The 12,850-nt window shown below is 34.2% G+C and overlaps 1 protein-coding gene across 1 annotated transcript in view; it reads right to left on the reverse strand.

Moving 5' to 3' along the window:
* Cdh12 (cadherin 12) overlaps positions 1-12,850 on the reverse strand; it is a 1,002,120-nt gene that overhangs the window by 291,727 nt on the left and 697,543 nt on the right. Inside the window, exon 4 of the mRNA XM_034523462.3 lies at positions 2,847-3,255. Within this exon, the coding sequence (XP_034379353.1) occupies positions 2,847-3,077 (231 nt within the window). The 5' untranslated portion in view covers positions 3,078-3,255. The remainder of the gene's footprint in view (positions 1-2,846; positions 3,256-12,850) is intronic.

Raw genomic sequence — 12,850 nt, forward strand, 5'->3', positions numbered from 1 at the left:
CAAAACTAAATCCCTAGAACCATTTTATTTGTATTCATTGGAAGGAGAAATGAAACTGTACAAGAACAACATAAAATTTGTCTAACAATTTTTAATTTATCACCTACAGTTCTCATATTTAAGTCTATATATGTGACTTAGTCAAAAACAAACACTATGATGGAAATTTCAGGCAATGTCAGAATACATATACAGAGCTATAGTAGTTAATGTCTGTGAGTAGAGTTGGAAAGATATACTCTTTTGTCATTACTCTGGATTTCTAATTCTATTAAATGATTAAATAGATAAGCAACATAGAATTCTCACATATATATATATGCACACACATATATCTATATATCTATATACCTATATATCTATATATTTATATATCATCTATATATCTATATATCTATATATCATCTATATATCTATATATCATCTATATATCTATATATCTATATATTATCTATATATCTATATATCATCTATATATCTGTATATCTATATATCTGTATATCTGTATATCTGTATATCTATATATCTATATATCTATATATCTATATATCTATATATCTATATATCTATATATCTCTATCGGTATCTCTATAGAGATAGATTAGAGATAGAGATAGAGATAGAGATAGAGATAGAGATAGAGATAGAGATAGAGATATATAGTGTTAGGTTTATATAATACAATTGAGGGATCAGAGAGGCAGAAACTATAAGCACTACAATCAAGGTAGTGTATTTTAGAGATATTTCCTCAAAAGTGTATAAGAGAGATTTTGTGGTTAGTGCTAATGTAAGCACTGACAGTAACTTGTTCTGAATTGGACTCTTTGGTCTTCAATGTCTGACTGCCTGATTCATCTATCTTTTATGGTCTACTCAGCTTCTGAGTTTTCATAATGCTTAGTGTAAATAATAATCAACTATCATGATTAATTCTATACTTAGCTCTGAATTGCTCTGTTGCTTTTCTTGCAAATTCTATTTGTGGTTTTATTTCAAACTAAGGTTCTTCCTTTCTAACAGCAGGTTGCAGCAATATATTTATAGATTTATATACATGTGTGTGTTTGTTTTTAGTGTGTTTGTGTGTATAAATAATAGCCAATGAGAAAGAACCCACAAATTTGAGATGAAGTCAGGGACAGCATCTCCATGAGATATGAGTTGGGAAAAAAAGCAATGTAATTATATTTTAATTGAAGTTAAAATCATGATAACAGGTTTTCTTTAAAAATTCACACCATCAAAGTTAATGGAAAGTTTCTTTTTTAAAAAAAAAATACTTTCTGTATATTCTGAAATGGGTAAAATTGTAACACATAAAACTAAAAAGAAATATTTATGCAGTTACTAGACTTTTTGGTAAAATTGTCTTGTATACATTTTTCCAAACTCATAAAGTATTTTAGAGTTATTTCTTATTAAGCAGGGATTTTAAAGATCAATAAAGTTTCATTAATCAAAACTGAGTCTCCAGCAGGGTTGAAGACCTAATATTCTATTTTGCTAGAAAACAATTCAAAAATGGGACTATGAACTACACCTCAGGATGGCAGGAACATCTGTAGGAAAGAAGTCTTTAACATAAGACATGATAGGGAGGTAGATATGCTAATTATGTCCCCTAGGTCAGTCCCCATAATTAGATCTATGTATAAATAAAATTTAAATAAGTTTTCCCACTTTTCTCAGAAGGTATGAGGCAATTTGTTTTGTTTTTGATTTATCTATCTATTTATTTATTTATTTATTTATTTATTTATTTATTTATTTCCACTTCCTGTCTCTTCTTGCCAGTGCTGTTTAGAGCATAGCAAGCCTTTCTCTGTTACTTCAGGCTTCCACACTCTTCACTAAAGGCATGTGACGATTTGTTGCCATGTAGCAGACTGCTATGTCACCAGCGCAAAAGGCATGACACTTTCTGTTGTGTTGCTCGGGTTTGTTTATCTTTATTATTTTTCTTATCTTTTCTCCTCTACTCTTCTAGGCAACCACACAGCTGATAAAATTTACTGCTTGTTTGCCTTAGGGTATTTTTCTTTTAAACTCTAGTAAAATTTTTCCTGGACCCCCCCCCAAAAAAAAAAAAGTCAATAAAAAGAAGTACTGTACAAACAAGTCCGAGAGGTTATAACAAGAATGATGCCAAACAAGGTAAGCTGTGTTTGATCCTGGAACCTACAGTGGACAGAGGCAATAGACTCACCCAAAGTGTTTTCAAATTACTACATATATTTTTTGGTACTTATGTTAAGACCGAGGTACAGATACAATAAATAAATAAATAAATAAATAAATAAATAAATAAATAAATAAATAAATAAGCAAGCAAGGTTAGAGAACTATTGCTGAAACATAAGCAAGACACTACAAACATATTAAAAATAAACTCATTTAATATGTCACATTTTAAAGGAAAAGCATTAAGAATACCAATTATAGTATTTATGACTGGAGATTTGCCCTTAATCCCGGAAATGTACAGAAATTACAGACTGTCTCTGAACAATAATACACCATACTATGCCCATATTTTAAATGTAGTTTAAGCATTTTAAATTCTTGTCCTCAACAATGGAAACATTTTAAATTTTTGTCCTCAAAATATAAACAACTCTTTCATCAAAACAACGGGGGAATTTGAAAATAGAAGCAAAGAGAGGAAACCGATATTACAAGGCTTACCCAGGCCAGAGTCAGGAAGAGAAACCAAGTCTGTTGGATGTCAATTACAGTGGTCTAGTCACTGGTTTGTTCAACTCTTGTGCAAACCATCCACACACATTACACAATCTTTACTCCCCTTTCCTATTAAGTGGTTGTCAAAAGAAACATGGCATTACCTTTCCCACATACTGAGGTTCGGATCCCATGTATTCTTCCAGCACAAAAAACTGATTCCATACCCAGCCACGTTTAACTCGTTGGAAATGGGATCGTCTCCCTGGAAGGTGGATAACATTTTCTGTTGGTTCTGTGGCTAAAGTCCGTTGTGGCTGCGGCTGAAGTGGTGTTAGGAGACCTCCATCAAACAGGATCCAGAGAAGCAGGTATAAAGAGTTCCTTGTAAGCATTGGCAAAGGCTTCCTCCTACAGAAGAGTAATAAATACTCCAGTACTTAATGTAGAGTGGTGGGATCCAGGGTTGACAGGTGTCTGTGACCACTGAGATTTCTGTTTTAGTGCAGTGACGGTAATCTACACATTGATGCTTTGGAAGTTTCTGGTTTATGACATTCCATCTAAGGAGACCTACAAAACAGATAAGCAAATGTACATTAAATTTATGAAACCTCATGGTGACTTTCAAGGAAACTATCATTCTGCTAATGTGCATAAAAAACAAAAGGAAAGAGTTGTGAATTACTTGGTGAATGGTTGATCCTCTTCAACCTACTATAGTTTTGATTAATTGCCTTAAGTTTTATGCATACTTAAAATTATCAATTACAACGAAGAAAAGGGTTCATTTTACACAAAATTAATACACATTTATTCTTACTGATCACCCTAGAGAGGGAAGAAATTAATAGTATAAGAATGAATTGCTGGGTTAAAGTAGCATTTGTAGTTCATCTTTCTTCATGAGTATCATTGTTTCTGTATATCTATCCTATGAATTTGAAACTTAAAGCACCCTAAGTATTCCTTCTAGTATGCAACAGACAATGGTACATGTTCTTCCATAACAAGGAATGCTAAGAGAAATGATCTTCAAGCATTCACAAGCTGTTTTGGTGATAGCTAAATAGATGAAGGTTGAGAACAGAAAATCAAGATGAAAAAAAAATTAAATACTCTTGGAGTCAGAAAATTGAAAAGATCATACCGTAAAGTTTGAAGATAAATCAGATGAAAAAAGAATGCTATTTCTGTAATGGAAATTGTTAACAGGTCACACTAATTCTGAGTCTTATATTAAAAAAGATTTTTCTATACTTTGTAAACCAAAAACACTGAATGTGTAGGAATTATTTTGTATATGGTGCATGTCTAACAGGGAAAAATGGAGTCCTGTTGAATTATGCATTTAAGTGCAAGGAGCTTGTATCCTTTTATTATAATAAGCTTTGAGAGATGGGAAATGTTCAGTAAGTAAATTTAACTGGGTAAGAATGAGGACAAGTGTTTATACCCCAGAGCCCTTCAAGAAACTTTTCGTGGCATATCTGTGCTCTAACCTCAGTGTTACACACAGAGGATGAAGGAGGCATGGTAGATGGCTAGATACATGTCCATAAAATGTAACCAAAATGGGAAGTCCTAAGTTTCATGAATATGCATACATAAAGCACACACACACACACAATCAAAATAAAGAAAAGAAAGATATATAATATGCATATTAAAACAACACTATTTGGTTAACTAAAATAAGTAAGCATTGATATTAAGGAAGATACAATCTTTTGCTTCAGTTAAGGAAGAAGCAGGAGGATTATAAATAGAAAAAATAATTGAGACCAAATTATATAAATTTAAAAACCTATATAACACATACAGATAAGGGGTAAATGTATAGCATCAGTTCTACTTTCTGTAGCAGTGTATGCATTAGCCAGTGTAGTGGTAGATAGATGATAGATAGACAGAAAGACAGACAGACAGACAGACAGATAGAATTTGTCAGCCTGTCAACTGTAATTCAGCACCAAACTTATTCAATTATGGATTATTCCATGCTGTCCAAGTACCATTCATAAATCTCCTAATTTAAAGATTTGCTATGGTAACAAGTTACTGTGAGTGAGATAAAATATGTGATGGACAGTGCTCAAAAAATCTCCTCTGAGTGTATTCTACATGTGTACTCTGGAAAAAAAAATTAAGAAGGATATAGTGTTTTGTGTAGTTTATAATTGTGACTCTTTGGTCTGACAAATTCAAAATTATTACTATATAGTCAGCTCTTTCCATTCTGGACAAGATAGTGATCATATAATACTAATTATATGCTACTTAAAAAGAAGGATAATCAGAAACTACGCCTTCAACTCCTAGATAATAATTTTATGTTTAACATTCACAAATAATATCTAGCATGAACTACATCATGTCTATGATCATATCCACTAGATGTTCAGTGAATATTTCCTTCTAGTTTTTATTTGCTTGCAGAGGCTAAAGATCACATTTCTCTAGTACATTTTCAAATTGAATTTGCTAAGCTGAAAAACACTTTATAGGCCAACATGATTACAAGTTTTGTCCTTTAAACAGAAAGGAATGCTAAATATTTTCATGAGGTTCATATATACTAGAGTCTTAGAAAAGTCCAGAGAAGAACACAGTGCCCCACTGACCTCAGACCTGAATCTTCCTTCTTCCTTTCAGTTTTATAACACACACTGCCATTATACTTCTGTCCTTTTCACATGTTTTTTGGCTTCCTTGTTCCTTTTTTGGGGGGGAGGGGGGTGGTTGTCCTAAGTTATATCATTTCTGTCAGAGTATTTGTCTTTTTATCTTAAAGCAGAAAGCTATAAAATCTCACGACTAACTGAGGGGATACTTGCCAATGATGGCTATTTTGGGAAAGAGAGTCAGGATTCCTCAGAAAGACAGCCCCTGAGAGACTACTCATACCCACACATATATCAGAAGCACAAATTAGAATCAGTGAGTTCCAAGAGAGAACTAATGAGGAGGGAAGGTATGGAGGAAGGGACAGAGGGAGAGAGAAAGAGAGAGATAGAGGGAGAGAGAGAGAACATGAAAGAAAGAGAGAGCAAGTGAACTTTAGAATGTAAAGTATAAAAGTGATTATGGGATTAGGGGATTTATTGAAGGGAGTGGATGGAGTGTGGATTTCATCAAACTACACCATGTTCATGGTGAAATTCCCAAACAAAATATACACTGCTATATTCTTCAGAATATTTTCTAATTGATTTATTTTTTACATCATTGCTAGTGAGATACATAATCTACATACAATCTTATGTCTTTTTTTATCAATCTACTGCTTTAATATAAGGGTTTTTGGAATGTAGCAGTATTAACTCATATTACATTACAGCTGACAACTGTGAATATAGCAGCACATGTAGACAACCGTGACTTTGAATACAAACACTTTAGATTTTCGTTTTGTTTTGTTTTGTTTTGTTTGAGACAGAGTTTCTTTGTATAGTCCTGGCTGTCCTGGAACTCACTCTGTAGACCAGGCTGGCCTTGAACTCAGAAATCTGCCTGCCTCTGCCTCCCAAGTGCTGGGATTAAAGGCGTGTGCCACCACTGCCTGCTTAGTTTTAATACTACTACTGTCAAAGTAACATTCATATGCCTGTCTCTGCTCATTCTTTGGAATGAACTACATAGAGAGGAAAGCTACAAAGGAGAAGTTGCATCTGGTTTTACAATTTTCTTCTTCATGCTCTACAGTATTCTAACAGTAACCCTTTATGGATTCCAGGGCTATAGAAGAAATACTGTAAAAAAAAATAAAAAGATATACTCCTGTTTCATTCTTCATGTGATATGCAGTATGTTTAACCTCCTTGACTTGAAGTGTTGTTTGTGTGGCCCACACCTATAATTCCCATGCATGGTAGGTGGAGACAGAGGGATCAGGAGTTTAGGGCCATTTTTAGTTACATAGGAGACTCAAGGTCAAAGTGGGCCTTTCACATGAGAATCTTTCACAAAACAACAAGCACTACAACAAAACAGTACAAACTTTCACTCTCTTTCTAACAAAGAAATGAAATCTAAGCTTTAGCAAGAATTCCTGTTCCAGCTGGGTGTGTATGTGGCATACCACAATCTCTTGACTTTCTTCTTTTAAAGTTGTCATTGTTCTAGCTCCATTTCATAAACCTAGATTTGAATATACATGATCTGTGTAACATAAAACAGAGGCAAGTAGTGAGCAAGTTCCCTTTCCCCTTTAAAAAGGATGAGTTACCCATTCTTATTTGAAATTCCATATGTATCTTTCTTCAGACTTTCAGCTTTCTATAAATTAAAAGGTGACCATAGGCACTATGGGGATAAAAATCAGACATCTCACCTTTGGGCTATAATAAAAAATAAACCAACTTTTCATTTTCTTAGGAAATATTTGGAAATTGTGTAGGCAAAAATATAGAATTATCCTGATAGTATATTACTGGTTCTTCTAAGTATCCATTAAGTATCTATGGATAAAGTACTTACAGAGGAAACATTTCTAGCCTTTAAATACAGACTATGTTCTACACAATATTCATATTCTACATCTGCAAACAGCAGACATAATGTTTACATTATACCTATTTCATAGACTGCAGAAGTCAAACTTGTAGCTATTATCAGAGTTAGAAAAGCCCTAAGCACTATTTATTCAAGTAGAGTAATACTAGGACTCACACCCTTAAATGCTATACTGTGTTACTCAACTGTTATTTAACAAGAAACCTGTTTAATGGTTAAACTCCAAACAAAACAGAGAGTATTGGCTTAAAAGCCTAACCAAATTGTTTCCACAGGACTGAGAGACAGCATTACAGAATTGTCTATCTTCAATTTTCCTGGGCTCACTTGGCTTTTCTGTGAAACAGGGACATTCAAGCTATCAGGTTAATGTACACACGTTGAAGGAAAGAGACCTTGCCCTCCCACCTTTCACCCTTGGAATGTAAAGAGTTTGCTTAATTCTAGGATGTAGAAGAAAAATAACCACTACTTGACAGAAGTACTGGGAAAATGGCTGCCAATTCTCAAAGGTCTCCCAAAAGCTCAGCTCATTAGCCCAACAAGTTTTCAAAGTGGTGCTAAGACCAGGAGTAAACATCTAACAGCACAGCCAAGGTTAGGTCATTTCCTGCTGTGCTTGGCTTCTCTGAAGCTAACCTGAAATGTGCATACAGTTCTGGGGTCAGAGATATGAGTTCATGACCAGCCTATTCGCCCTGACAGCTGAAGAACTTAAGGGTGACCTCTAGTCTTGGAATCATTAAAAATAAATAAATGGATTAATTAAATAATTAATAGAAAGACAGACGTTGGTGGAAGGCACACTTGTGTTATGTCTTTAAAGAAATCATGTCACTGTATTTTGCTAACTAACTCTCAAGTGGCATTTGTACTGGAGAAATATAATACACAAGGTTTCTTCTATTTGTAGAGCTGCATATGCAGTTGACATTAAATTTCATTCAATTAGAACTTGTGCACAAGTACCTCTGGAGCTCGTCTCACTGTTTTATGATCATGAACCCCATATGAATTCCTTTTAAGTTTTCAGTTCTTCAGTAAGCAGATAGACCCATGTTTTCTGTGTATGATGACACTCCCAGCAGATCCCCGTCTCTGATCATATTTGTCAAAAATATGTCTTTTAAAAGATCAGTTGCAACAAAGAATTGAAGGAGATGGAGTGAGTGCTTTTTTTTTTTTTTTTTTTTTTGTTTGTTTGTTTGCTATTGTTGAAGTTGCTTTTTTTTTTTTTTTACTAGAATTGGAAACAACTTCTGTTGGTATAAAATGTAGCCTAATAAAAGGAAAAGCCATCAAGTCATTAATATGTGTATGCTCTCCCCTTGACCAAAAAGAAATTTCATAAAAGTAATAGCAGAGCTCTTCCATGCTGTTAAGCATTCTGTGGAACCCTACAAAGCTTAAAGAGGACATAATTTTTTATAAAGGGGATTGCCGCAGGTGTGTTTTTTTCCCACGTGCCAAATCTCACATAAACTGGTTAAAAATGTATGCTTGCCTATTATTCTTAATCTTGTGTGGAGCCAGAATGGCTTTCAAAAGATTTTTGTGGCCTGGTGTGAGTCTGGGGAGGCAAACATCCCTTTTAGCAGAGAAGAGAGATGAAAAACAGACATCATATATCAGAAGCGTGGAGGCTGTGTATGAAACACACACTGACAAAAACACTCTAACTCTGTCTCCCGTGCCCAGAGAGACACCAGTGCTTCACTTCCTTGATGAAGGTCTGACTTCCTAAGAAATTATACTGAAAATGCTTTTCCCGGGGTAAAAGTTTTTTAGGATCAGTTTTCAACAGAGATGTAGAATATTTGTAGCATTTGAATACTGCCCATCATTAGATAGTACCATTTTAATTTGCAATAGTAACTAGAATTCAAACATTAAAATAACATAAGTGGAAGTAGTAATTTTCCCCTTGTCAAAATCTGGTCAGAAAACTGATACTGAAAGGATAAACATACTCCATCATAGAACTGGCCTCCATCTTAAAAGAAAAGGAAATCAAAAGGCCTGAGAAATTGACCTGCAGCTGAATGGGCTGGTGGTGAGTAAGCCTAAACTTGAGCTTGTATGAAGAGACCCTTATGTGATTGCATCGGAAACAGCTCCTTGGTGGTCTTTTGGGATTCACAGACACTCCATGGCACAACAATACAACCCTGAAATTATTAAAGTGGCAACCATAAACCTAGTTTCCTTCCAGGCTATTCTTTGTCTTATAATATAATATCTAATTCAATTTTGTCAGTTATATCTTCTGAATCCTGTTTAATTCAGATATAAATATCAACAATAACTTCTATAGATTCCAGAGAAGGGAAATAATTCAAGCCTGTAACTGACAGAAAATATTGTTTGAAGATTTTTAATTTGTATATTTATGGAAACTTTTACTCTATATTTTCACATTAAATTTGCACTTGAATTCATTTAAGAGGCTAACAATACTCCAGAATTCTACTGAGTTTGAGTCAAACCCATGCTAGAAAAAAAAATTCTGTGAGATCATTGTGGTAGTGAAACATGAACTCTTCTGTTTTAAGAACAGAGGTAGATCCAGTGGGTAGCTAATTTTTATTGGACTTTTAATATGACTAAAATGTCTAGATCAGCTGTCAAGCATACCTATACCAAGGAACAAGAGTATATACTAATAGGTACAGGAGCCTACACCCAGAAAAAATTGCTACAGAGTAAAAGATTAAGCAAATTAAAAACTGACTTGGACAGACAGCCTTCACTTTGACTAGAGCCCTATCAACTTTTCTGCTCCCTTATGTCACAACGGTCTGGTACATTTAAATCCATGAGTTATTTATATTTCCTCTAATATATATAAATATATATATATAAATGTATATATATATATGTGTGTGTGTATGTATGTATATATATGTGTATGTGTATATATATTTATATATAAATATATATATTTCCTCTAATTATATATATATATCATAAATATATATATATATTTCCTCTAATTTTATATCCTCTCTCTCTCTCTATATATATATATATATATATATATATATATATATATATATATGATATATATTGCAATGACTTTATTATGTCTTTTCCCCTTTTCTCACATTTCAAGGACAAAAACACAAACTTTATACTTGAAGGATTTGAAGGCACTTTTGTACCTTTCAGAAAAGCAGAAGTGCTTTTTGGGTAAATCATCCTATAATCAACCCTGCTAATTAAGGTCTAAGTCTACCATGGCCAGATAGCTGGTCTGAGCATGGCAAAAAAATAAAAAATAAAAAAAAAATGGAGGACTCATTTTAGCACAGAACTTCCACTTCCTTGAACTTGGTTGGGGATCCCAATTCCCCACACCCTCTACCTGGTTGAACAGCTCTTGGCAGACCTGCAAAGGTCTTCTACTCCAAATAAGAACCCACTCAGCAAGTCCCTGGGATTCCTGGAATGCAGCGCCATACAAATGAGGCATTCAACACAAGTTTACACTCAAGCCAATGATTTTCTTTTACCCTAAAACTCTCTTTCACTCTCCAAAATCCATATACATCCCTGGTTCACCCCAAATAAAGTATATGCATACAAACCCAGCACGGATACAGGTGTTAGTACAAGCTAAGATCCTCTATTAGAGCTGTTTCATTGAAAATCTTCAGGGAAGGCCTTAATCTAAAAGAACTGTAACACCAAGATCCTTGGAGAAGGCCTTCTTTTCCTCTTGTCCTCCTACCCTGCCAGTACTCACTCCCAACAGAAGATGCCGAATCCTATCCTTTTAAGATTCTCCTTCATGAGGGAGGAAGCAGAGGGAACCACAACTGGACCTCAAAACACATACCACAATCTGGTTCTGATCTTGGATAATTTTATTCTCAGAGTCATGATTTGGATCACATTGAGTAGAAAGAATGTGCAAGCTACCAGGCAAATCAAATGTCCTGTCATGTCCCACAGTATTCTCTGTAGAAGTGGAGCTAAGAGAGAGCTTGCTTTTGAATTGGCATATGTACATTTCTTGGCCTCTATGTTTGTATGTTGTATCCTGTTCTCTTGCTCCAAAGCAGATGTCATTGTGGACTTGTCTGAATTGTAAATTGATATCATACATTTGAGACTTCACTTCCCTAATAACATTAGAATTTAGTCCCTTGGCTGCTTATAGGTCTGCTACCCAGAGAAATATTAACCACTGAGGTTGACAGAAGATTGGATGGTGAAGAGGAGTGGATATAACTAACAGAGCAATTGGTATGTTGCTTGTTGTTGAGTCTAGAGATTGATATTTCTTTCAGAAGTCCTTCACCTTAGAAAAGTGACTACACTATAAGATGGTGCCATACATACAAAGTCCCTGAAACAAGAATGCTTCACAATGTTACTGGAAGTGAAACACAGTTTGTCTTCAAGTAATTCATTTCCATTTGAGAGTCAAGTTCCTCCCATTTCCCCCAGAGGAGAGAAGTATTCTGCAACTTGGCCTCCAGAGAGCTCCTCTAGCAAACAATATAGAATGATGTAAACCCCTTCTTAAAATAAATAGGAATAAAAAATAGCTAGGAATAAATAAATAAACAAACAAACAAAGCAGAAGAAAGCTGCAAGTAAAAGTGAATCTTTCCTCTCTTAGTGGCTTCCATGAGTCAACTTCTGCTGCCTTGTATAAGTATAACAAAGATATTTGTATGGGCTGATGATTCAGTGATTGTAATTTGTGAAGTCTGCTGATCCTAGCCTCACTTCACAGTTGTTCAGGAATCTAAACCATGCCAAAGGCTTGAGGTTCAACTGATTTGAAAATGACTGCTACTGTTTCTTCTTACAATCCAGAAAGAAAACATTGAGGAAAACGTGAACCTCAACAGAAACACTTTACCAGTTCTCAGAAACAACAACCAAAAATTAAATGATAAGATATAACATTCAGTTGTATCATTATAGCATTTAATTGCATTTAAGATAAATTACATCCTAAGATAAATGTAAAACTCATGCTAATACTTTAAAAATAGATTTAAAATAAATTCATTCAACAAAAAATTCTAATCTGTTGAAACACTTGTATGTGAATTGACCAATAAGACATTTTATCAACATTTATAAGTGCTTGCCAACCAAAAGGATCAAAAGTCTATATTCTGAATTATGTAGAAAGAAATAATATGGAAAGAAAGCGAAGGAAAGAATTTGAATCATATTAGAGATGTGGTGTAATAGGTACAAGCATTGAGCATGATGAATTCTTGGCTAATTCGTTCTCTCAAAGACACAGTATCTCCACATGGGACACTGGCTGGATAAAGTAAATACATGACCAAAAAGTTTAGGACTTTGAATTGGACACAAATTCTGAATGACCAAAGTATGGAACAATGTTCCAACATAATTACCTGACTATACTTATTAAAAAAAAATAATAAACCAGAAAGCAGACATTGAGAGAGAGCTGAGAAACACTGTAAGAGAGTAAACTCAGATAATATATAGTTACAGCAACATGATAAAGAGTCTGAAATGTCTGCATGTCAAATGGGATTAAATGCCACTTTTTATTTAGTGCTGATTTAAGTTGTCTGGGTTCATGAGTAGCTCCTACAGAGCTCCAAGCTTACCTTAATCAGTAACATAAATATTTCTACAAATAAATTTGAGATAC

This window comes from Arvicanthis niloticus, chromosome 19 (genome assembly GCF_011762505.2).
Source record: "Arvicanthis niloticus isolate mArvNil1 chromosome 19, mArvNil1.pat.X, whole genome shotgun sequence".
Classification (NCBI taxonomy): domain Eukaryota; kingdom Metazoa; phylum Chordata; class Mammalia; order Rodentia; family Muridae; genus Arvicanthis; species Arvicanthis niloticus.